Here is a 27,382-nt window from a genome sequence, read left to right as displayed (position 1 = left end):
AATTACAGGCATGAGCCACCACAACCAGCCAAGAGGTACATTTTTAAAATGCAAAACAAGCAAACAGGCTCTCTTTCTCCCCGTCCTGCCTTTTCCTTATTGCCACTCACTAGCACCCCCAGACTCCAGCCTGTGTCACAAACCTTCACCACTCAGCTCTCCACCAATGACTCTCAACTCCAACTCCAAATGTCAGATTTTCTCATGACCATTTCTATTCAATCTTCTCCAGTTTCCAGCAGGAATTTTCTGCTGGCGGTCTTCTTGTCACTTTCACTTCTACATGCACTGACCTGCTCCAGCACCTGCTGCTCTCTGTGCGCCCCTCCCATCACCCAATATCCACGCTCTTCTTGTATAGGAATAGAACTCTCTCTTTTTTTTTTTTTTGCTGGACATATAAACGCTTACAATAAAAAAGTGTGTCCAAATTCTGGGAAATGTCGTAAAAAGAAAAAGAAGTCCTATATCAATCCCTTCCTTCTTCCTGCTAGATGGAATGAAGATGGATTTGGGGAGCGCCAACACTGTGCTGGACTGTGTGGATGGATGGGGCCTCCAGGCGTTGGTGGAACAGAAAGCCAGGAGGAGCCCCGAGGACTAGCCTCTGACTTTTATGTGAGGAAACAAACCATGGATGTTTAAGTCACTTAATTCTGGTTTTCTATGCCTGTGGCTAAACTAATTCAACTCAACTTCACCTTCCATAGCTGTCAGTATAAGCATATTTTTGATACCTGATTGATATCTCAGAGAATCTCAGTATCTTCTTTCTCAGCCCCCCTTATCACGTAGGACCTCGGGATACAAATCATATTTTTGACTTCCTAGTACTTGAACCCTCTTCCCGCATTAAGTCTGCCTCTCACTACTGAAGCTGAAACAGCCACTCACCTTCTCAGGCTCCCTTGCAGTCAGAGCACAGGTACATAGCCTGGGCGCTGCCCATCTGAAGCAGGAGTTAGCAACACAAAGAAGAGTGGCACCAAATCCTCTCTAGTGGCAGTGGTGGCAAAGAGCCCCATCCAGAGAGCAGAGGTAAGGCTGCGTCCATCAGCACCCATCTCCAGCAGCGCAGGCAATAGGAACTCTGCTGCTGCGCTGGGCACCAGAGGCGGTGGTGGCCTTAAAGGACAGTTCTGTGCAGTAACAGTGACTGCAGCATTGCTGCCTTGGACTGCAGACCTGATTTTTCACTCAAACAATTAGCTCACCAATAGCCCCTCAGTAAGTTCCTTTTCTGCCTAAATCAGCCACAGGCAATTTCTGCAGTCTATTACTCCACCCTACATGGCACAAATGCATCAAGTACTACTAATTCTCCTCTTAACTCACACATGTATTTCTTCCACTGTTTCACTGCTGTCCCCTCTGACCTGATTACCATAAAATGCCAGGCTCCTTGAATGCAGGCACTTTCCAGCTCATCCTAGATTCTCCTATGAAGGAAACTCCCTTCAAGCACCACTTGTAGTGATGTCATTCCAGCCTGCTCCACGCCTGGCTTTCCAGTTTCCCTGCACTGTGACTCTGGCCCTATTGCCCACTATTCTGACATGTTCAGTCCTACTCTGCTCAGCCACCAAAGCAGGACAGTGTCAGATCATAAGATGGCCCTTCGGAATGAGAATGGGAATATGTGAAAGTGGAAAGGGCAGACAGAGAAAACCTTAAATATATAAGGAGTATGAGTCACAGTCCTTCTGAAAAAGAGCTGTAAAGATATGAAAAATGTGCCCCCTCCAATTGTCGCAATAATAGATCTTCTGAACCCCAAATAAGGCAGGTCTACACCAAATGGGGATACAGGATTGCTTCTTAATGAGCACTTGTCCATTTCTCCCCGTCTCCCTATCAACCAAAAATTGACTTTATTGCCCCACAACTAATTTGATTTCAGTATCCAAGACAGGTTTATCTAACACTGTCAGACAAATCAGTTCCCATGGACTAATGAGATTCACAGGCGTCTATACCTAGAACTTAATTTCATATCTAGATGCCAATTCTAGAATGCCCGGATCTGCAGAGTCAATAAGTAGAATGCTAAATTCATCCCTCCTATAAAGACAAATAAAGGAATTCCAACAGTTATTAAGACTGCCAGCGAGATACTTAAACACAATTTTATAATTTTTTTTAATGTATGTGCCTGTCAGTTCACATCTAATGGAAATCACCAGTGAGAGTCATCTGTTTCGTGATTCAAAGCCGGAAAGGACATATTCTTACAACTCACACATTGCTATCCCCTTGGCTCCTGGTGTGGTATGTTCGTCTTCCTGCTGTTTTCCCATTCCTTAACTCCACAGCGGGCAGTTCTTTGAAATAACAGCAAAACTGCTCAATGTTACTACATTAAAAGGAAGGGAAACATATTTTAAAAAGAAAAGAAGAGGACTGTAACTACGTTTATGACGTCTACATATACATTTTGAAACTGCAGGTTTTCAGTTCTCATTTACATTTTACTCGATGCAATCTCTTGCACTGATTCTCTTCATAATTCTTCCTTCACTCTAAGAAAACTATACAGACAGATGACTTTGTAAAAAACAAAGAACCGAAAACAGGCCAGGCACAGTGGCTCATGCCTGTAATCCCAGCACTTTGGGAGGCTGAGGCAGGAGGATCATGAAGTCAGGAGTTCGAGACCAGCCTGGCCAACATGGTGAAACCCGGTCTCTGCTAAAAATAGAAAAAATTAGCCTGGCGTGGTGGCCCACACCTTTAATTCCAGCTACTTGGGAGGCTGAGGCAGAAAAACTGCTTGAACCTGGGAGGCGGAGGTTGCAGTGAGACAAGATCGTGCCATTGCACTCCAGCCTGGATGACAGAGCAAGACTCTGTCTCAAAAAAAAAAAAAAAAAGAAAAGAAAAGATTTTCTCAAAAAAATCCCCAATAGGTAGTCACCATTTCTTTCTTTTCAGTTGCTTGTTTCCAGGTATTCAATAATTACCTGAAATAAAAACAAACCCTGAAACCAGCCATATTATTTATATACACTACACAGAATCCTAAGGAGAGCTCAGGAGTAACTAACTTCCTCTTTGACTAGGAATAGGTAAGTTGAGAGGCAGTAACTTCCAGGAGAGATTAAACACGTCTTCTACTTCTTAACAGCAGTGTAACCTGGGGAAGATCATTTCATGTTTCATTAAAATCTAAACGTATGTAACTTTCAAAATAATTTATTCTACAAAACTCGGGTCAGCCTTGTTGACTATTTTTACTACTTGTCTCATATTTTGAAGACATCTCATCTTATGACCTCGATTAATCTGTTTGTGGCTAGTGTTCCATTACTGGAACGCTAAGCTTGTGGGAGTTATTTATATCCTACTGCTCAAGGTCATTGCCAAGGTCTGATTCTCATACAAAAAAATTGCAAAGTCCAGCATAAATAGGTTAAGACTCAACTAATGACTGAAATAAGCTCTCTGAACAAGGTTCTCTGAAACCCAGGGGTCTGCAAACTGGAGCCCACAGGCCAAATCTAGCCCTCCATCAGGCAGCTCTTAAAGCAAGTTTTACATTTTTTAGTGTTGTTGTCTTATTATTTATTTATGAGACAGAGTCTCCCTTTGTCACTCAGGCTGGAGTGCAGTGGCACCATCTTGGCTCACTGCAACCTCTAACTCCCGGGTTCAAGTGATTTTCCTGCCTCAGTCTCCCAAGTAGCTGGGACTAGGGGCGTGCACTACCACGCCCAGCTAAATTTTGTATTTTGAGTACAGATGGGGTTTCACTATGCTGGCCAGGCTGGTCTCAAACTCGTGACCTCAGGTGATCTGCCTGCCTTAGCCTCCCAAAGTGCTGGGACTACAGGCATGAGCCACCATGCCTGTCCCTAAAGTGTTGTTTTAATAAAGGGAGGGGAGCGGGGGAATATGTGAAAGAGATTGTGGCCTGAATACTAAAATGTTTACTATCAGGTCTCTCACAGGAAAAGTTTGCTGACCTCAGTTCCAGCCTATTCAAGAAGCAACTGGAAATAACGCAAATCATTCACTGTCCGACGTTGCTCTACGTACTTTAGACAAATTACATTATTTAATCTTCCCAGCTACCCCATGAGTTAGGAACTACTGTCCCCCAAATTTTCCTGATGAGGAAACAAAGGCACAGGAAATTAAGTTATCTTGCCCCAAGTCATATGACTAGAGCTAGTGGCAGACAAGACAGGAAGCCAGAGCCTTTGCTCTTAACCTTTAATGTCAGACACTTAAGAAGCTCTGACTGCAACGTTACCTGAGTGACTGCAGAATGGCATTCATGAAACACGTGTTCCCCAAATTCCGAAGGCCTGTGGCACAAATGGCAGTGGTGCTTCCCTGTAAGTGGTGTAAGAAGAGGCTATCAGTAATGCCCAGGGAAGGCCAACAGTTTCAAACATCAAGGCTAAGTTATAGCCTCTGAAACCCTTGCACCAAGCCAATTTGGAATTGGTCCTTTTCTGTCCAATGAATATTTCAAACAAACTCTCTCTGTATAAATGTCTGGATATTTTTAGAAGGCTGTTTCTGATCCTGAGATTGTTCTAAATGGAAGTATCTTTATTGAAAACTTAAAAGGAAATCACCATTAATGAGTATCATGGAGTACACAATGCAAAAAAAAACAGGAAAATCCTTAAAATAACATTTAAGACTTAATGCCTTTTTGTGATTCTATAAAAACTAAGAGAAATGGAAAAAATATATGCACCCCAAGTATTTTTGTCCCCAGAGTTTTCACTCTAAGCCATACATAAATGACCAATACATGTTTTACTAGGGATATGAATCTTAAAAAGCTGCCTGAGGCCAGGCATACTGTAATCCCATCACTTTGGGAGGCCTAGATGGGCGGATCACCTGAGGTCAGGAGTTTGAGACCAGCCTGGCCAACAAGGCGAAACTCCATCTTTACTAAAAATACAGAAATTAGCTAGGAGCGGTGGTACATATCTGTAGTCCCAGCTACTTGGGAGGCTGAGGCAGGAGAATCACTTGAACCCAGGAGGCGGAAACTGAAGTGAGCCGAGATTGCGCTATTGTACTCCAGCCTCGGTGACAGAGCAGGACTCTGTGTCAAAAAAAAAAAAGAAAAGCTGCTTGAACTTAAAGACTTAGTCTTAAAAATGAAGGCTGGGTTTTTGGATGAGTAAAAAATGTGAGCAGGCATTAAGAGTGAAGTGTTTTCTAGGGCAGAGGAGCACAGCAGTAATGCTGATGGGCGGAAGGTGCTCACAGATGGACTCACTGGGGTCACAGCAACAATCAGCAGTACAAGTGGCAAACACTATGTAAAATACTCCAAATCCAAGACACACATATATAAAAGTCTGTAGCAGGTACCATTACATGTTAGAGTTGTAACAAAACAGTGATTAAATCTCAACTAACTCTTATATTTGAATAAATTTTAATTACTTACATTTACTTTTAATAACTTGCTGTTCAGTGTTGAGTTTTCCAAAAGTTTTCTTTTCCTATGCCTGTCAGCTGTGAAAGCTGAGCTATTAAAACACAGGGAGTGAAAAATATATTAAGATATGCATGCCACACCACAGGTCAAAAAACAAACTCAAGCTGTCCTCAACACCTAGGGCATGGAGACCTGCCTGGCTGCTTTGTCAAGCCCATGGGGGCCCACACATATTTAAAGTTAACCGAGAAGCTCCACTTCCTTGGAAATCCCCACTGCCCACCCAGCAGAGGTGGGCCGGACACTGCTCCTGGCAAAGCTGGCCAGGAAGACACAGCCCGTGGGACACTCCCCACCACCACTCTCTCGCTGTCTGACCGACTATGAAGCTTCACAGACCAGAAGGCCCATTCCTCAAAACGAAAGGAAATTCCTGGTCTGACACGACGGTCCTGAAATTTAACAGGGAGTCTCCATGTGCTATTTCTTTCTTAATTTAGATTAAGATGTGTTTTGCTTATCTGTCTTAATAGATGATGATATGAGTTTGAGGAATGATAAATAAGTTACAGGAATACAGGCACATATACATTCATTAGATGCAGCTGTGCTCCAAAGGGCATTCTAAAACAAATCCTTATTAGTGCAGAAAGTCTCAATTAAAATCACTCAAAATTTTTCTTGATAGAAGAGATACTTTGCTTACAATTTATCAGAAAGCTATTTGTTTTCAAAAGGTCACTTAAAATTATTATGTCTCAGGCAAAGTAACATAAAGGAAGTAAAAATCATCATTAAATACCACAGTTTTATAAGGCCATCAATTCTTTCCCACTTTCTCAAAGTAAATACATAATTATTTTTTCTTACAGAATTTCCACATGAATTACAATGTCTGTGAAACATCAGAACCAGTGACAGGCACTTTAAGCCTCAAAATGTTCTTCAGAATTGTGTCTCTCTCACAGTACTGATAATGCAACATGAGGAGACCAATTCCATACGCAATGGGGTTCAATTATCCCTTCACAAATCCTGGAAAGCGGAGAAGGTAAACCACAAGCATAGTATATATGCTCCTTATGACAATGCCTAAGAGTTCATTTTCAGTTGAAACCTATATAAATAAGGCATTTCACTTTTAAAAAATATAAGTTACTACATTTTATCCTCTGTGACTCTCAAAATGGCAGTATCTTCTAGATCCACACTATCTAATATAGTAGCCACTCATTCCACATGGCTAGTCAAATTAACTGAAGTTTAAATTCAGTTTCTCAGTTGCACTAGCCACTTTTCAAGTATGGCTATTGTTACTGTATTCGCGTGGACAGAGAACACTTCTGTCACTACTGCAGAAAGTTCGGCTGGACGGTGCTGCTCTGCAGGGCATGTGGAATAGTTGACAGCTAAGTAAAACACAGATGACTGCAGTTTCTAAATTTCACTACACATTAAACCAATGTTTGCAAAACAGAAAAATGAATCTAGGTAATTTTTTTCAACATAGTAAAGGGACTGTAATGTAGACTTTTCACTGGGACCAAGCAGATGTGTAGACAGGTGGTCTGTGACACCTTTCATCTGATGAAGTGGTCACTGGAAATAAAAGATTTCCTAACTGTATAAAAGCACGCAGGTTCTCAAATGCCCTCTTTTCCCTTTGACTTAGTTCTGGTTATTTATTTCAGACTGAGAGGGTAGTCTCTTCTTAGAGAAAACCGTAAGTGGCAGAAAAAAAGTATTCTGGTAGCCACCCACTTCTATAACGAATAATCAAGCTACTAAGACCTTTACAATGCCATCACCACACCAAACGGGGATACTACATACATTCCTTCGAGAATCTCAGACTTCATGGTTTATTGTGAACAATTTCAGAGAAAATTAAATATTCTGGATCCGTGTGTCTGCATTTGTCTCTCATCCTAGATAGGACTCATCAAATTAGAAGAGAAAAGCGCTCTGAAAAAGAGCCAAAGGATGACAACCCAAAAAGTCCTTAAACCCAAAGTACTTTAATTGGTTTAAAGAAATCATTACTCTTCCTGTATCTGTTTTATAATCTAGTAAGCCAATGAGACACACATAATGACTGTGGTTTTAACACCGCACACACAGTACTGCCCGGGAAGAAGTTAGGTTATTTCGTTTCAGTATCCAGTTTTAAAACATTCTATGGGCTTTACACCTAAGTTTGCTAAGGGACTCCTGCTTTATGCATGTTTTCACAATACCTTCTACACACCAACTGCCAAAATAAATTAGATGGCACTTAATGATTTGGTGTGATTGACAGATTTCACTTGAGCCAGCAGCCATTCCACAGCCATGCTTCTATCCACTGTAGCTTCAAAGGCATGGCTTGCTGGGTTTCTGTTTATTGCTTCAATTTCAGGTCCAGTGAGTTTTATCTGACTAAGCTATTTGACTATACTAAGAGAAGTCTGTTCACATATAAACAGTTTCCTTTCTTATGATGACAGAGCATTTATAGCTCCTGTAATATCGAGTGATACTTAACTGCCCCTACCGAGCAAGGAAGAGAAACGAGGATCTTCTGTTACTGTACAGATGCAAAGTGGACAATGTTAATTAAACCTAATTTCCCTTAAAAATGATACATAAACCATAGTGCTTCCTAATACCTCATAATACAATTGACAGGGGTTTTTCTATCACCAAAAGTAACTCTAAAATGATTTCAGACCTTTTTCTGCCCTTTCCTTATACCCTCAAAATTCCCCTTGCAAGTAAATAAGCTTATATAAATTGTTGGTAATAATTTTAAAACAGACTCTTGGGACCTTGGATATGGTTTATGACAAATATTAAATAAAATAAAAGCAGAGCTATGATCATCTACAATGGGCCAAGTTTTAGATATCCAAAGCCAAGGTTTATTTTATCAACATTTCAATCATATTAAAAACATGAAGTTATAAAACTCATTGACAAAAACCCCACTCAAAAATTCCAAAAGACCCTTCTACCCCATTCTATTCCCTTCTTTTTCCAAAGGCCTATTACTTACTTTTCCAAGTTTTGTAAGTGTTCTCTGACTTTCTGTACCAGTCCCAGCTTGGTGTCATTAACCACAAAATCATCACAGCGATAACTGCAAGGAAAATATTAATCAATGTGTGTAAAGAGCTTGAGGAAACCACAGCAATGAAATCACTGAAAAAAAGGCCTGGCTGCTGCCAACATGACCACATGGCTCTGCAGGTAAGTTTACTCTGGTGGTTAAGTTTAAAGGGGACCTGGAATTCACAATGAAATGCTTTTTAAGAGTCGTTTTTAAAAGCCATGGAGGCAATGAACACGAGCTTCTTTTCATATTTTTGACTCAAAAGCTCTTCAGTTCCTCCTTTGAAAATGAAATAAGTGGCTACATGTGTTACATTCTTTTTAGCGGTGCATAATACACGTAAAAGGAAATAAAAAGCACCTAGTCTTTTCATGTAGCATTAAGTCTAAAGCTTTAGGGTAACGCTTCCCAACCCAAATTAATGGGGAGCTGGGGAGAGGAGAGATTTAAGTGAAAAGCAGGGAAAACGTACTTAACCCGAAGGGATATCTAAAGAGAAAAACTAAAGTTAAAGCTGAATATTTTAAACATAATTTAATTAAAATAAATTGGATTCAGATGAGTTGGAAGAATGATCTTTCATTCTGAGGTACTACAGAACTCAAGTATAAAATAGTGGCTATATCATTCAGGCAACTGCTAAGTGCTTTGAAGAAAAATATTTAAGGTGTTTTTAAAAACAGAGGAGTAAGAAATCACACATAATATAAACTTTAACTTGTATACATTAGCATTTAATTTTTTCCTGGGATAAGGTCAATTTTAACAAAAACAACTTACAAACTGTCACTAAGATATTCTTTTGAATATGCAGCTTTGCATGAGGCCACTTGTTATTATTCTCAAAGAATAATAAAAATAACACCGTCATTCTGAGCAAACAAAACTTTCAAAGCACAGCAATTAGTAAAAACTAGGTCATTTCTAGCAGAATCCCAAAAACATCTTAGATCTGAAAACCATTTTATTAGAAAGAGAAAGGGGTAGGAAAAGGTAATTTTTAAAAGATTACACAAAAAAGAATGCTTGTGTCTTTTATTCAGAGAAATGAAAATTTTAAGTGAATGATTTTGAAAGCTGTGTATGTAATTATTTAACACATACTCTCATTAACTGACCACCCAGGCAGTCAATCAAGATTTCTCTAACATATCCTCAGAGTCTCTCAAGTCAATGTCTAGCATTTCCACAAATAGCAGAAGCGTCCTTTATATCCTGGACAATTTTCTATTATCAAAGTACTACCAGCAGGAGAAAATGTTTTTTCATTGGTCTTATAATCAAATAATTAGTAAAAACATAATTTTGTGCTCCTTCTCAGCATAAATATTAAGAGAATATGATTTATTTTGTCTGTAAATTTGGACTTAAGGCATTTGGTACCTCTATAAACCTTAAGCTTTCACTGAAGAATGAAATTGTATTGTTACTCTACTTGAATTCCTGCTTACATGTTCATTTTACGTTTGTGTAAGTTTAGGCATGCAGTTTGAATAAAATAATACTCAGTGTCCAACTCAAAATGCTGGCATTTATCTGGAAAGTAAAGTCCAAGGGCAAACTCAGATCACTTTTTATGTATTTACAGGAGGCCATTAATATGTAATTGAAAACTGAACCTCAAACTGCCACAAATAAGTGGTTTAACAAATTATTTCAAAGTAAATTAAATAACTGATTTGTTTCTTATTAAAGTAATCCTTTTTGATATGACATGAAGTCAGCCTTAGACATAAAATTACATTTGTTAAAGTAATATTTTCATATTTGAAACAGACTAATATACGGCCTTGCCCTGTTCTTCCAAGTCAGTTGGGTCTGGGTGCTTTGCCTCTCTACCTTTCATCACTGAGGTAAGTGGATCTAGACTCTGGAGCTGTGCACATGTGGCTACTTGCAACTGAGGAATACAATTTTAATTTTTTAAACTTTTAATATAAATTCTTAATTACTGAAGCAGTGTAAACGTTTACAATTAAACACAACCTTATAGTTTGGTAGAACTGTATTTTGCTTTTATTATTAAATTGTACAAGATACATGGTCAGTGCACAGCTGGGTAAACGTCGCTTCTAGCATCACACAAAAGCGCACCACCAATCTGGTTTGTATCAACAGAATGAGTCACTTCAAATGATTTTTCTATGCAACATGTAGCACTCTAATGGGTTTATTTAAACATTTTATGCAGATAGCATGAGTTACAGTGACACCTAAATAAATCATAATTGGCAATTAAGTTAAAATACTTAAATTCTTTTATAATTAAAGTATTTTTCTAGCTTAAAAATTAAAAATAGAAAAATTTTGACTTTCAAATGGAGGCATACTGAGATCAAATGAAAAAGACTCAACAAGGCACGCCACAAATTTTACAAATAATGGCAATTGCAATTTGCTGGAGCAGAGCAAAATTAAAAAGCTGTTGTGTAAAAAAAAAGAGTTTTGGCTGGGTGGAGTGGCTCATGCCTGTAATCCCAGCACTTTGGGAGGCCAAGGTGGGTGGATCACGAGGTCAGGAGTTCAAGACCAGCCTGGCCGAGATGGTGAAACCCCATCTCTACTAAAAATACAAAAATTAGCTGAGAGTGGTGGCAGAAGATTGTAATCCCAGCTACTCAGGAGGCTGAGGCAGGAGAATAGCTTGAACCCAGGAGGAGGAGGTTACAGTGAGTCGAGATTGCACCACTGCACTCTAGCCTGGGAAACAAAGCAAAACTCTGTCCCAAGGAAAATTAGAGAGTTTTAAGATAATAAACAACAGTAAGAGACACTTTCAGCAAATGCATTTCAATTTAATACAAAGTGGCTCCAGTCAAAAAGTAATTGATAAAATTAGTCACGATCGCCGAGGCGCGTGGATCACGAGGGTCAAGAGATCGAGACCATCCTGGTCAACATGGTGAAACCCCGTCTCTACTAAAAATACAAAAAATTAGCTGGGCATGGTGGCGCGTGCCTGTAATCCCAGCTACACAGGAGGCTGAGGCAGGAGAATTGCCTGAACCCAGAAGGCGGAGGTTGTGGTGAGCCGGGATTGCGCCATTGCACTCCAGCCTGGGTAACAAGAGTGAAACTCCATCTCAAAAAAAAAAAAAAAAAAAAAAAAATTAGTCACAATCGGTGAAATCAGAATTAAACGTAAAACAAAAAAATTCCTAAAGATTTTTTACAGAACTTGAGGTTGTAAATGGCCAGCTGTAAGACAGCTTGGATTCTTTTTTCTTTTAGACGGAATCTCACTCTGTCACCAGCTGGAGTGCAGTGGTGCATGCCCGGCTCATTGCAGTTACTAGTTAAGTGATTCTCCTGCCTCAGTCTCCCGAGTAGCTGAGATTAGAGGCATGTGCCACCACGCCCAGCTAATTTTTCTATTTTTACTAGAGACAGGCTTTCATCATGTTGGCCAGGATGGCCTCAATCTCCTGACCTCATGATCTGCCCACCTCGGCCCCACAAAGTGCTGGGATTACAGGCAAGAGCCACCGCGCCCAGCCTTTTTCTTTGAATTTTTTTTAAAAAAACACAACCAGGTATTCTGTTGCCCAGGCTGGTCTCAAACTCCTGGCCTAAAGTGATCCTCCTACCTCAGCCTCCCAAAGTTCTGGGATTACAGCTGTGAGCCACTGCACCTGACCAGTTCAGATTCTTGTTCAATGTAGAAAACAATTTTAAGATGGAGAGATGAAAAATTAAATTATTTCAGTTAAGGAAATTATATTTTTTAATTATGTGGAAAAGAGTTAAAAAGATATATTACAGAAAGTGAAAAATCTTTGAGACACCAAGCAACTGTTGGTGAATAAAAGGCTTTCTAACAATATTAAAGATCAATTAAGTTAGAATTTGAAAAGTTACAAGTATTTTTAGCTTTAGAAGATTTTTAGAAGAGATAATGCTCAATAAATATTATGGGTATATATGTCTCAAATGACCTTCAAATTTACAGAGAAATGTCTTCATCGATTTGCAACCTTAAATGTAAAAGTCAATCTTATGTTGTAGGTATTTCTGAATTCTCAACATTTGCAACTTTCAGCTACACATAAAAGTCAGTTTCTAGCAAGACAATGTTCAAACATCTGTATTTGTTGGACTTATTTCTCTTACTACTTTGTTCTGCTGTGTGAAACACGCTGCAAATATTTGTGCCCTGCGGCAAAGTGTATCATGGAGGCAGCTATTAAGATTGTTCGGGCTGGTGCGGTGGCTCACGCCTGTAATCCCAGCACTTTGGGGGGCCGAGGTCGGTGGATCACGAGGTCAAGAGATCGAGACCATTCTGGCCAAATGGTGAAACCCCGTCTCTACTAAAAAATACAAAAATTAGCTGAGCGTGGGGGTGCGAGCCTGTAGTCCCAGCTACTTGGGAGGCTGAGGAAGGAGAATCACTTGAACCTGGGAGGCGCAGGTTGCAGAGACTGGGCCACTGCACCCCAGCCTGGTAACAGAGCGAGACTCTGTTTAAAAACAAAACAAAAAACGGTTGAGTGCATATACACAAACGCTCTAAATCATCACCAGTTTATAGAACTGTTAAAAGAAACAGAAGACAATGAATTTAATAAACACATTATTAGCTAATGTTGGTTGCTTGGATCAAACAAGAGGTTTGCAAAGATTTACAATTCTGATAACTCTAATTCAGATTTTCTTGAAACAAAACAAATGCTTGCCAGTGTTCAACAATGAAAGGGTAAAACAGGAGATTTTGAGAGATTTCGGTGTGATTTACATTTTCACCCCATATCACAAGGCGCATGAATTAGCTAGATCTGAAGATCCAAGGAGAGAAAAGCTTCGTTATGACCGAGCTAGACGGGTACGTGACTCATGTTCAAACCAAAGCTTTCCATAAGACAAATTAATGACTGTGCATTTTCTAACACGAATCAACATGCAGCAGACAGCAATGTGTAAACTGGCTGCAAAACCGATGAAAAAATATTACAAATGCTTTGTTGATATGGATGAACTTAAGAGTTGATTTTCAGTTTTTATGATGCCCCTTTGAATTTGACGTTGATAATAGCAAGTTTTCATGAGCGTTAGTGAGCTTACTTAATCTGCATGGATATTTTGACAGTGCTGCACTTCTAAGTCGAATCAACTGTTCTTAAGAGATGTGTAATTTTTGTCAATACAGATACAAATACTGAAGATTTGTTTGGTACTCTATTGTTAAACAATGTTTGAAACAGTGTGAATCTACTTTTGTAACTGCAATTTTTATTAATCTAAATACCAAATATTTTTTATAAAAATTTTATGAGTTGAGATGTAGTTAAAACATAAAATACACAATGGATTTATTTCAGAGTTCATATTAAAAAATGTAATCTCTAATAATTTTATATTGATTACATGTTGACACAGTATTTTTGATACACTGGGTTAAAAAAACACAATCAAAAGTAATGTCATCTGTTTCTTTTTGCTTTTTTAATATGGCTACTAAGAAATTTTAAATTACGTATGTGACTTGCATTAATTCTCTCTTACATAGCACTGGTAATGTAGGGAATCTAAGATACTATAACTGCTCCAAAATTCTGTAATACGACATGCTAGCATAAAGAGATAACAAATATAACTTTACTGAACTATAAGAACTCAATTTTATAGTCAGAGCTGGTGGCATGTGCCTGTAATCCCAGCTACTCAGGAGGCTGAGGCATGAGAATTGCCTGAACTTGGGAGACAGAGGTTGCAGTGGGCAGAGACTGTGCCACCACACTGGGCAACAGTCAGACTCTGTCTCAAAAAAAGAAAGAAAGAAAAAAGAACTCGGTCAGGCGCGGTGGCTCACACCTGTAATCCCAGCACTTTGGGAGGCCAAGGCCTGGGGATCACAAGGTCAAGGGATCGAGACCAGCCTGGCCTACATGGTGAAACCCCATCTCTACTAAAACTACAAAAATTAGCTGGGCATGGTGGTGTGAGCCTGTAATCCCAGCTACTCAGGCAGCTGAGGCAGGAGAATTGCTTGAACCCAGGAGGCGGAGACTGCAGTGAGCCGAGATTGTGCCACTGCACTCCAGCCTTGCGCCTGGTGACAGAGCAAGACTGTGTCTCAAAAAAAAAGAAAGAAAGAAAGAAAAAACTCAATTTTAGGCCAGGGTGGGCAACACTACAAGACTCCATCTCTACAAAAAATTAAATAATAAAAAATTCCTTTGGGAGGCCGAGGCAGGTGGATCACGAGGTCAAGAGATCGAGACCATCCTGGTCAACATGGTGAAACCCCGTCTCCACTAAAAATACAAAAATTAGCTGGGCATGGTGGCGCGTGCCTGTAATCCCAGCTACTCAGGAGGCTGAGGCAGGAGAATTGCCTGAACCCAGGAGGCGGAGGTTGCGGTGAGCCGAGATCGCGCCATTGCACTCCAGCCTGGGTAACAAGAGCGAAACTCTGTCTCAAAAAAAAAAAAAAAAAAAGACAAGGTGGCTCACGCCTGTAATCCCAGCACTTTTGGAGACCAAGGTGGGTGGATCACTCGAGGTCAGGAGTTCAAGACCAGGCTGACCAAGAGAGTGAAACCTGTCTCTACTACAAAATACAAAAATTAGCAGGGAGTGATGGTGTGCACCTGTAATTCCAGCTACTCAGGAAGCTGAGGCAGGAGAATCGCTTGAATTCAGGAGGTGGAGGCTGCAGTGAGCTGAGATCGTGCCAGTGCACTCCAACCTGGGCAAAGAGTGAGACTCTGTCCCAAAAAACAAAGCAAAGCAAAGCAAAAATAAAATAAATAATAAATATGTAATTAGCCAGTTAGTCCCAGCTACCTGGGATACTGAGGTGGGAGGATTACTTGAGCTCAGGTTAGAGGCTATAGTGAGCTATGACTGCATCACTACACTCCAGCTGAGTGACAGAGACCCTGGTCTCTAAAACATTTATAAAAGTTTTTTGTAACTCTTTTTATTTTTTTGAGACAGGGTCTCATTCTGTATTTTGTGTGTTTGAGACAGGGTCACCCAGGCTGGATTGCAGTGGGCCCATCTCAGCTCATTGCAACCTTCGTCTCCCAGGCTCAAGGGATCCTTCCACCTCAGTCTCCTGAGTAGCTGGGACGGCAGGCACGCTATCATGCTTGGATAATTGTTTTAATTTTCTGTAGAGATGGGGTTTTGCCATGTTTTCCAGGCTGGTCTGGAACTCCTGGGTTCAATCAATCCAGACACCTCTGCTTCCCAAAGTGCTGGGCCTACAAGTGTGAGCCACTATGTGCCTGGTGCTCGCTGGCTCGCGTCCTCTCTCCTCCCCTCCTCTTCCCTTCCCATCCCTTCTCTTCTCTCTCTTCTCTCACTCTCTCTCTCTCTCTGACAGGGTCTTGCTCTGTCACCAGGTCTGAGGTGCAGCGAAGCTATCACAGCTCTACTGTAGCCTTGACCTCCTGGGCTCAAGCAATCCTCCTGCGTCAGTCTCCCAAGCAGCTGGGACTACAGACATGAGCTATCATGCCTAATTTTTGTACTTTTGTAGAGGCAGGGTGTCACTATGTTTCCCTGGCTGGTCTCCAACTCCTGATCTCAAGTAATCCTCCCACATCAGCATTCCAAAGTGCTGGGATTACAAACCTGAGTGAGCCACTATGTCCAACCGTAACTTAATTTTAATTTGGCTGCATTTGTTTTTCACTGGTTTAACAAAGTTTTTTTTAGGTTTTCACAAATACCTCTTTTCCTCAACAGCCAATTCTAGATGTTCCTATAGTCACCAAGAGGGCCATTTATTTTAAGAATATAACTTTGCTACTGTTTGAATTTATATCATACAAGTTGTCTTTATTACTATTATTGTTACTGCTATTCTTTAAGGAAAACAGCTGCTTCCACTCAAAACTTCTAAGGTGAGTGTGCCTGTCACATGGTGGTAGAGGATTAGTAAATGTTCGTTTCCTTCCTCTGTGTAACCACTAGCCTCACAGCACATTCCTCTCTAGCTGCCTACATTCCCCTGATTTGATTTCTTTTTCCTCTCTGGTCAGAGGTCAAAAGAAAGTAAGTAGCAAAGGTGGAAAATAAATGAAAATGTAAATGTTGCCAGGTTGCTTTTGTCTTCAGAGATACTTCTTTCAAACTGGAAATTGTCCCACTAATATTGGGACCTTTGGGAGGCCAAGGCCAAGGCCGGGGGGGATCACAAGGTCAAGAGATCAAGACCATCCTGGCGAACATGGTAAAACCCTGTCTCTACTAAAAATACAAAAAAATAAGCTGGGCGTGGTGGCACGCACCTGTGGTCCCAGCTACTTGGGAGGCTGAGGCGGAAAAATCGCTTGAACCCAGGAAGCAGAGGTTGCAATGAGCTGAGATTGTGCCACTGCACTCCAGCCTAGTGACAGAGCAAGACTCCGTCTCAAAAAAAAAAAAAAAAAAGGCAAACAGATGGATTTAATAGTAAATTCTAAAAACCTTTTCCTGATTCACTATAACTGTATTGAAGTTTTTTGGTCAGAATTATGCGTACCTCTGACACTGGGAAAAACATTTAGCCTCTCTTCTTAATGTTCCTTTCAAGAATATTACGCCAGAATAAGTAGTACAAAAAAGTACGTAACTCATAAAACATAGGTCGTGTTTCAAAAATGTGTAGATTGGTCTTCCGAAGCCTGGATTGCATATCCCACTTTGAAATAAATGTTATGAAACACATTTAAATGTTCTAGGTGAAAATACATGTTTCCCAAAATGTAGCTGAAATCCATAGTATTGGAAAAAGCTCAATTTCTATACTACTGGCACTGAGAAACTGTGACAGGAGAGGCCTAGGCAGGATTCAGATAATCTGGCCTCTAGGAGAGGAGGTCCAAGTTCAGTATCATCATATAAATAGGACTTCATGCAATAAACAGAAGTCAGGGACTGCCTACATTATTTGACCAATTTTTAGGCTATAAAATTTATACCTAAGCAAATTTGTACTTAGTGATTTTAAGTGACTTTTTAAGAAAAGATGAGCTCGGCCGGGCGTGGTGGCTCACGCCTGTAATCCCAGCACTTTGGGAGGCCGAGGTGGGTGGATCACGAGGTCGAGAGATCGAGACCATCCTGGACGACATGGTGAAACCCCATCTTTACTAAAAATACAAAAAATTAGCTGGGCATGGTGGTGCGTGCCTATAATCCCAGCTACTCAGGAGGCTGAGGCAGGAGAATTGCCTGAACCCAGGAGGCAGAAGTGGCGGTGAGCCGAGATCGCGCCATTGCACTCCAGTCTGGGTAACAAGAGTGAAACTCCGTCTCAAAAAAAAAGAAAAGAAAAGATGAGCTCTTCTACTTTTTTTTTTTTTTTTTGAGACAAGGTCTGGCTCTGTCACCCAGGCTGGAGTGCAGTGGCATGATCTCAGCTCACTGCAACCTCCATCTCCTGGGCTCAAGTCATCCTCCTACCTCAGCCTCCCGAGTAGCTAAGACTACAGACACATGCCACCATGCCCAGCTAGTTTTGTATTTTTAGGAGAGATGGGGTTTTGCCACATCGCCCAGCCTGGTTTGAACTCTTGGGTTCAAAGCCATCTACCTCCTTAGCCTCCTAATGTGCTAGGATTACAGTCATGAGGCACTGCGCCTGGCCTAAACATAAGCTCTACTTTTTGTCAGATAAGAACTGTATTTAAAGAAAGAAGTATTTAAGAAACAGTAAGTACATTGAACATTAAAAAGACAAAATACCTGAAAATCGTATTAGGGTACATATTAGAGATGTTAGATAAGGAAACAGGATATAGAAAGGGAAGGTAAGGAGGAGATTGGTTTCTTTCTTTACTTCTCAGACAGACAGTATTATCATCTTGGCTATGTAAAGATTAGTATCGAACTCAAACTCTTTGAGCCAAACATCGTCATAAAATAGTTTTAAACTTATTTAGGCCAACAGCTAATAAACTCCTAATTAAATGTACAGTATGGTATAGTATGTATACTTTTGTTAGACAGGACATATACTACTGTGCACTGAAAAAAGATACATCAAGTAGAAGGTAAATTTTCATAAGAAACACAAACTACTTACTGTATTATATAATTAGGGAAGCAAACAATGAATAAAATCAGAGCTTGAAAGTTATTTCAAATTCTGTTTACAGGTAATAAACAAAAATGAAATTGTTCATTTTTAAAATTACACTTATTTATTTATTTATTTTTTGAGACAGAGTCTCACTCTGTTGCCAGGCGACAGGCTGGAGTGCAGTGGCACAATCTTGGCTCATTGCAACCTCCGCCTCCTGGGTTCAAGCAATTCTCCTGCCTCAGCCTCCCAAGTAGTTGGGACCACAGGCACGTGCCACCACGCCCAGCTAATTTTTGTATGTAAGTAGAGATGGGGTTTCACCATGTTGGCCAGGATGGTCTTGATCTCTTGACCTCGTGATCCTCTCGCCATGGCCTCCCAAAGTGCTGGGATTACAGGCGTGAGCCACTGCGCCTGGCCCACTTATTCTTTATATATGCCTTTTTAGATAACGAGGGGAGAAATACCAGATGTGGGTGATGGGGGGATGAAGGCAGCAAACCATTTTGCCATGTGTATACCTATGCAACCACCCTGCATGATCTGCACGTATACCCCAGAACCTAAAGTACAATAAAAAATAAATAAACCACAAAACTGAGTATCCACTACGCTCTCTCTATATATATGTATAGATATGTATTTATATTCATAAATTATATATACAAGTAAATCTAGATTATGTATTACAAAAAAGAGGAATTTTTAAAGAATGAGCTAGAGATGAAATAAACTATTTTAAATGTCTTGCTATTCACAATATCTTCATACTATTATTAAACTAATTTTTTTTTTTTTTTTTTAAAGACAGGGTCTCCCTATGTTGCCCGGGCTGGTCTTGAACTTCTCGGCTCAAGGGATCCTCCTGTCTTGGCCTCCCAAAGTGCTAGGATTACAGATGTAAGCCACCATGCCTGGTCATAATTTCTCAAAGCACAATGTACATATAAGGTAAAGGTTTGACATTAATGACAGTGAATATAGACTCATATCTCCTATCATCTTTATGTTAATTTTTAAACATTTTGTCCGACTTACCAGGTCTTATTAGTGTGTGTTAGAGAGCTAACAATTGTATCCTGTAATGTGTGTAATAAGCGCACAGTAGGAAAATGTGTCCATTTGCCTTCTTCTCGCTCGTGTTTACATCATCGTCATTATCTTACAGTTTAAAATCTTTTAAAACATGTGCCCATTTGGCTAAACATGTTATATGGAAGGAGAAGTCCATATAACTAGGCAGACACATGATGAAAAATGCTCAAAGTAACCAGAGTGAGGACACCACAGGTGAAGCCGATTTAGGAGAGTGTGTGTAGCGCATGGCACACAATCATCAAATCTACAGCCCTCTGGCAGCACGTGTTAAATACGTGACAAAGCTTTTCTTTTCCCCCTCCCAAATAAGAAGGTGTAGTCGTTCTAAATTTTCTTCTCATACTGCCAGTGAGTTATTGTGCAGACCTCTGCACTAAAAACTAGCTCCCTGGCACATAGCAGCTTCTCAACCAACGTCATTTAGTGAGTAAAAGGTTTTTTTGGTTGTTTTTTTAACACTGTTCACAATATGTTTGAGGACCATCATGTAAACCAGGCTCTGTCCCAAGTGAACATTTTGAAAGTAAATACTGAGGCAGAAAAGGACTACTTATTACAGTATCGAGTTTTCCTAATGAGGGTCCTTGCCTTCACTCTGTACCTTTCTTTAACACGTTTATCCCTAGGTGTAACCAATAGTTTTGTCGTTCTGTTGAGTATTTTTGCTTGGTCATTTCCATTTTCAACTGATGACTACTAATAAAGACAAACCTATTAGTTTGTGTATGTTTCTCACACATCAGCTTTCCAAAACGTCTTCTTAATCCTCGCTGCTGTTTTTTACTAGAGTCCCCCTGGGCTTTCCAGCCATTCTATCATATAATTTGAAAGTAGAAATAATTTTTTGTTTCCAATATTTATGCCAATTATTTGATTTACTGTCTTACTGCAATGGCTAGAGCTACCAAAACAATCCTTAATAATAGTGACGATCATGTAAATGATGACAGGAAGTATTAGTCTTGTTTCTGATAAAACAGAAATGGCCTTAGCATTTCATCATTTAGAATATGATGTTTGCCTTCTGGTTTTTGGCAAACTATAATAGCTTAAGTTTCCTTTTATTTCAATGTTATTCGTTTTCTAAAATGAGAAATGGCTATTTATAAATGTATATTTTGCTTCTAATGGGACGATAAACTGGGGTTCCCTTTAATCATGAATATATTCATAGAACTCAGATGAAATTAACTCTACTTGGTAATTACACAATTTTTCTTTTTCATTTCTTACTGGGTTAGATTTGCTTTAAGTTATAGTTATTTGCAACTACAGTATTTTAATGCATAAAATTGGCTAATTTTCTTTTTGGAGTTTCTGTTAGACTTCTAGCTTAAGATTTTGAAAGCTTATAACATTAATATACTTAATGTTCAATGTTAATAGTTTGAGGCTGCACTGTCCAAAAGTAGCTACGAGCCATATGGGGGTATTTAAATGTGTATTTATTAAAACAAAAAACACTCAATTCTTCACACTAGCCACATTTAATTGCTCAATTGCTACCATACTGAATAACACGTCGTACCCAAGACAGAGAAAAATCTCTACCACTTTATTTCTCAGCTTTAAAATTTTAAGTTTTTTTTTCAATTCCTGTTGTTAGTGCTATTGAAGTTACCCAAGTCATAAGATTTCCACATCATGTCCTTGAAGAACTAATATTCCCAAACCAAACCAAACCATCCTTTACTCATCTGAAACAAGAAAGCATCATCATACAAATGAAACCTTTCTTTATGCAAGAGTAAACAAACAAGTCCTTTAATGTACTGGCTACAAAGCTGTCTTTATACAGTAAATCATATTAATACCAAAAAATATATAAATAAATAAAACCTATGCAACAAATACCCCTCAAAAAGTGACAGATCCTTCATTAAGTTTCAAGCTCCTTTTCATTCACTTTCATGACATTTTGATATTTACAGGCAAATCTGACCTCTGGGTTTATTATAAATGACAGCAATACTAAAATAAAAGGAAGCTGATATTCTAGTGACTTCATCTATTCTCTCTCTCTCTCTCTCTCTCTCTTTCTTTCGAGACGGAATTTCACTCCTGTTGCCCAGGCTGGAGTGCCACAGATCAATCTCAGCTCACCACAACCTCCACCTCCCAGGTTCAAGCGATTCTCCTGCCTCAGCCACCCAAGTAGCTGGGATTACTCGTGACTGCCACCACACCCAGCTAATTTTTTTTGCACTTTTAGTAGAGATGAGGTGTCACCATGTTGGCCAGGCTGGTCTTAAACTCCTGACCTCTGGTGATCCAGCTGCCTCTAAATTCTGATCCACTGCCATCAAATAAACCAATTATGAAAAATTAGAATACCTACAGAGCAAACCCACATCTTTTGTTAAAAGTACACAAGTACCAGCATCTTAAGGAAGAACCTTTTATGTGTTTACACTACCTCTATTAGAAAGATTCTTTTTAAACTTCACTTTTTTTTTTGAGATGGAATCTCATTCTGTTGCCCAGGCTGGAGTGCAGTGGTACAATCTCGACTCACTGCAACCTCTGCCTCCCAGGTTCAAGCGATTCTCCTGTCTCAGACTCCCACGTAGCTGGGACTACAGGCACATCCCACCATGCCCAGCTAAGTTTTTGTATTTTTAGTAGAGACGAGGTTTCGCCATGTTAACCAGGATGGTCTTGATCTCCTGACCTCGTGATCTGCCTGCCTTGGCCTCCCAAAGTGCTGGGATTACAGGCGTGAGCCACCATGCCCAGCCGAAAATATTGTCTTTAAATAAACAAAATCCTCCCTGCTGTCTAATTTTTTACACTAAAAATTTGTGTCCAAATAGTTTATAAGAACAGTTAAAAATTTTTTCCTGTTAAAATTTTTAATCACAATTGCTGTACAAAATGATTCATTATCTGTTTAAACTCACAAATAAAGCTTTCTGTTCATTTTAATTAAAATTGCTATTTATTACAAGTGCTTAAAATTTGAAACGAAAGTCTCTTTTCTAGACAAATGATTCACATTTCATATTTCTTCACTTGAAAGGATGCTTTAAAACATTGCCTGCCCTGAAGGAATATACTTTTAATATTCCTAATTCTTCATTCTCAAAACTTCAGCTATTATTGATAAGGATATCAAAGTTGACAAGACTATGTGAGATGTCAAAAAATTATTGGCTGGCTCATTATTTTAAATCTATTAACTCCAAAGGTCTACCTGCATAAAAAAATCACAGTTCCTGTTTCTGCTCAATCACAATAGTGTATACCACATACAATTCCATTTGTATTGGTTAGGGAAGGGAAATTGGGATGGAAGTGAATGAAATACTACTTAACAAATAGTACACTAAATACTAGATCTCATGTGAAATCTTGGAAAGATTTTTATTTTCATCAAAATCTTAATTTACCGTTCACTTCCCTGTTAATCTGTTTATCTCCTTAAGAAGTGGGTTTGTGTCAAATAAGAATCATTCCTTTCGGCACTGCTTTCTCTCTTATGAAACAGTAACCTGATTTATACTGTTCTGCCTGGTTAATGCATGCATCCTCTCTGGACCCCTGCTTACAACAAGGTAGAGAGGGAAATGAAGTAGTTCACCTATATAATGATTTAAGTCTTCTGCAGGAAAAATGTTCTGTGGCTCTTTAGTCTTTCAAGATGATCAGAGGACACAGTATTATAGACTTGGTGTAACCTTCCCCATTTCTGAAAGACAGTTAACACAATTCAGTCTTTCAAACATATGTTGCCTACTCTGCACCAGACACTGCATACTAGGAAGAATATAAAGATCTGAGATATGGTGTCTGCAGTCCCCAAGGACATTTACAAATAACATACAGCAGGAAATTACAAGTATTCCAAGAGCTTTGAGTGCAGGAAAGATTACGTCCAGCTACAACTGGAGCTGAAAGGAAGAGAAGAGTTCAGTGATAACTTCATGAAGGATTCCAAACACAGGGGAGGGACACCTGGCAAGGGGGAAGTAGGGAAAGAAGAAATGCAAGCCTCAGAATATAACTTCTCCAGGGCACAGGGCACACTGCAGAAGAGGCTTTGACTTTAGTCAAGATACGTGTCATCAAACATGTAAAACCTGATGCACCGATGTTTCACCTCTGAAATTAATCATTCAGTCTAACTACAGTGAATTAGTGTACAAGCAACTGAAGTAAAATTACTACCAAAGGGCACTGGAAAACACACACACACGTACACAACACACACACACGTACACAACACACACACACGCACACAACACAGAAAGAGAAAATCTCTGTTTCTTCATCACAGTGAGGTGTGGAAGGAATGTTAATTTAAACTACATCTTCATCAATTTACAACTATCACAGATTTTTTAGGCCATTAGTGTAATGCTACCGGATGATTCCCTGGCATTTTGTTCTAAAAACCACAAATGAGACGATAATGCGACCAGCTGCAGCTCCCTTCCTGAATGCAGCAGCTCTGGGTGTCCGTACACGTGCAGCTCTGTACAACCTCACACAAAAGCCTGGCAATTGGCCAAGAAGACTCCATCACAGACTATACTCCCCAAGGTTGAAGATTTTCCATGTAATTCCAATTCTGCCATGAAATGACAATACTTTCGCAGACCATAGCTATATAAAACCAATTCAATTCCCATTTCTAGTCAATAAAATACGCCCCTAAAATGCAATATATAAAGACATTAAAATACATAATCTACATTTTTAAGGGCCTTGAATGTAACTCCACTCCATCAAGGTAATTCTTAAAATTTTCTTAAAGAGTTAGTTTCCTCAGAATCTGATCAACATCAAGACAACAGCAGCAACTTGGTATAGCATATAGCGATTTAACTGTATTTCCGAAGTACCGCATTAAGCAATTCATTCACATTGCTAACTGAAAATCAAGAACCAATGTTCTCAACGTGACCCATGACAAGGTCAGACAGATACTTCAAGAATGATGTTAATCTCTGTTGTCTAAAGCAGAAATACAAATACACAGAAACACAGTTCTACAAATTAGGTAGCCACATCACTCTAGTATGTAAGTTTCCTGAGGGAAAGGGGAGAAAAAAGCCTGAGGGGAAGAGGAATGCAAACACTTTAACTGCCTGGCTAATGCTTAACTTTGGTAGGAGTGTTTCACAACGGCAAATAATAAACTGAGCGCTAATTCTTGTGTGAAAATCTTGGGAAGATTTTCATTTTTTACTGAAATCTTCGCATGCCTCTAGCTTCGCTCTCTCCAGGTCTGGACACCTTCCATACAAAGGATCACTAAAAACAGTAGTGATCTGACTGTTTAACCCTTAAGTTGTTATTCAATAGCCAAAATTTAAGGGCGTTGAACCTGTAAAAATGTAAAAGACCTGACAAACCACTGACTCTTTCTTCCTCCTTTTGATGGGCACCTTCCTATGATACAGTTATTGACTAAAGGCAATGTAGAAAGGATTCTCACATCACTTCAGTAGAAAGTGAATTAAAAGTGGTATCTGGACTTATCTAAATCCACATCTCTACCCAGTAATGCCTTCATGTAACATTCAAGGGCCGTCTGGCAATAAAAAATATCTCCAAAGTGATCCTGTAAATGGCTTATCCCCACCCCCCACCTTTAAGGTCAACAACCTTTTGAATCAAGGGCAAACTGATTAAAACAAGAATTATTCATCGTAATTTACTAGTCACAGAAAGAAATCTGCTTCATACCAAAGTTAAAACTGCAAAATATACTTTGAGCATAACCAAATGGATATGGATCACTAAGCATCACTCACAATCTAAATAACCTAGTTCTGAGTAGTCCCAAAAACAGGTAACTATTTTATTGTCATTTATATGACATAGACATGAATATTATATTACAAAGAGAGAACAGGACCTGTTGCCAACCTCTTTTTAAAGGATGAGATACTTAAAAAAAATAAAAGCAACAGGCACAGTGGCTCATGCGTGTAATCCCAGCACTTTGGGAGACCCAGGCGGGTGGATCACCTGAGATCAGGAGTTCGAGACCAGCCTGACCAACAGGGAGAAACCCAGTCTCTACTGAAAAGACAAAAATTATCCGGGCATGGTGGCGCATGCCTATAATCCCAGCCACTCGGGAAGCTGAGGCAGGAGAATCGCTTGAACCCAGGAGGCATAGGTTGCAGTGAGCTGAGATTGTGCCATTGCACTCCAGCCTGGGCAACAGGAACAAAATGCTGTCTCAAAAAAAAAAAAAAAAAAAAAAAAAAAAAGCTGTAAAGTTACATACCAAATTCTTGATACTCACTTTTGGGGAAGTAAAAGAGGGGAGTGGAACTACACTGGGAGAAGGGAGACTGTCAGAACAATTTTTTTTTTAAATAAAGCAGTTAAAATTTTTAAGATTATATGACAAAAATGTTAACTGGACAGGGAACAGTAGGAACATGGGTTTGTTCAGTTCTTTTGAACATGGGTTACCACATTATTATCCAATCTAAAATAACACAAGAAAAAGAAATTATAACGAACAACAACAAATAAATAGAAATATTTCCCTGAAGCTAAGATGGATGAGGAACAGGAGTTGGGAAAGACGACGAGGGCCAGAAGTTGAAGGGAATAATGCAAAGTGAAATCTGAATGAATAAAGATAGGCGTTCCTGATGGCTCCAGTCCCTCATGAATCCTAAAAGGACTTAAAGGAGGTAATGGCAATAGTAACTGGCTTAGAGACTGGGGAAGGGAGGAGAGCACACTTGCACACACATATTAAGAAATACTATTTCCAGAAAACGTTAACTTACCAGTAGGTGCTGTAGCTACTGCAATCCATACATACTGTGTGCTGAGCTTTATCCTGCTTTTCTGATTTCTTATGGTTGGTTAAGGGTACTTGCGCATCTTCATAATGTTTTTTTGCATGGCCATTCACGTACCTTACAAAAACCAAACAAAAATTTACTTTAAATATTGCTTTGGAAATTAGAGTAAGAGATAATAAAATTAAATGTTAATCAAATAAAAATAAGAAAGAAATCCTGTAACAGCAGTCAATCATGTAATGACTTATTAAATTGAATACTCAAAATATGCTCTTTTTTTTGCAACCAAATACTAGAGTCAACTTTTAACTATATACAAGAGTAGGCCCAGGCAAGGAAAGGCATAATCTATGCAAATCAGTTTCAATACCATAGATATTATTTATAAACTCCTCTGCTGCTGCTTTCACTATAGCTTTTTTTTTTTTTTTTTCTCTCAGACCACTAACCCCCAAATCGGGCTATTATCAAAGACAACAAAATTACTCAGCCACTTCCCACAGGGTTGTAGGCTCTGCTCAGGCTGCTACTTAACAGAAAGTGTGAGAGTCAGAGAAACAGGACAATGTTCTCTCTCATCAATATGGCTTCCAGTCCTTTATTTGAATGCCTAAATAATCAGCTTCAATTATATGGAAAAATGTTTGTTTAGAGGTAATCCAAACAAAACACAAATCACCTTAAGCTTATAAAAACTGCTATTTCTCTACATGAACAAAGATAATCAAAAGTTATGTTCCTAAAAATTCTGTAACACATTCCAACTCAGATTTAATCAATCATTGTATTACAGCAAGCACAATGAAACTGAAATAAGCCTCCATATGCACATGGTGTACACCAAAATTCATCTACATCTTCATCTAGAGACTGCACAATTCTGTCACTGACCACCAATGTGAACACCCTTAAGACGGAACATTTCCCAGTTCCTAGAAAGCAGCCAATTTGTAGAAGGCAAGGCCTACTTGAAAACTCAGTCAAAACAA

General features: G+C 39.4%; 1 protein-coding gene across 6 annotated transcripts in view; it reads right to left on the bottom strand.

Moving 5' to 3' along the window:
- Positions 1-27,382, bottom strand: part of USP3 (ubiquitin specific peptidase 3) — an 83,365-nt gene that overhangs the window by 22,923 nt on the left and 33,060 nt on the right. For all 6 annotated transcript variants that reach the window (XM_054240450.2, XM_035258803.3, XM_054240451.2 and 3 more), the window contains 5 exons: positions 26,376-26,507; positions 8,445-8,528; positions 5,420-5,501; positions 4,253-4,335; positions 2,240-2,353 (listed from right to left, as the gene is read on the bottom strand). In XM_054240450.2, the coding sequence (XP_054096425.1) occupies positions 2,240-2,353; positions 4,253-4,335; positions 5,420-5,501; positions 8,445-8,528; positions 26,376-26,507 (495 nt within the window). The remainder of the gene's footprint in view (positions 1-2,239; positions 2,354-4,252; positions 4,336-5,419; positions 5,502-8,444; positions 8,529-26,375; positions 26,508-27,382) is intronic.

The sequence above is a fragment of the Callithrix jacchus genome, chromosome 8, assembly GCF_049354715.1.
Source record: "Callithrix jacchus isolate 240 chromosome 8, calJac240_pri, whole genome shotgun sequence".
Taxonomy (NCBI): Eukaryota; Metazoa; Chordata; class Mammalia; order Primates; family Cebidae; genus Callithrix; species Callithrix jacchus.
This window is presented reverse-complemented; position numbering and strand designations above follow the sequence as displayed.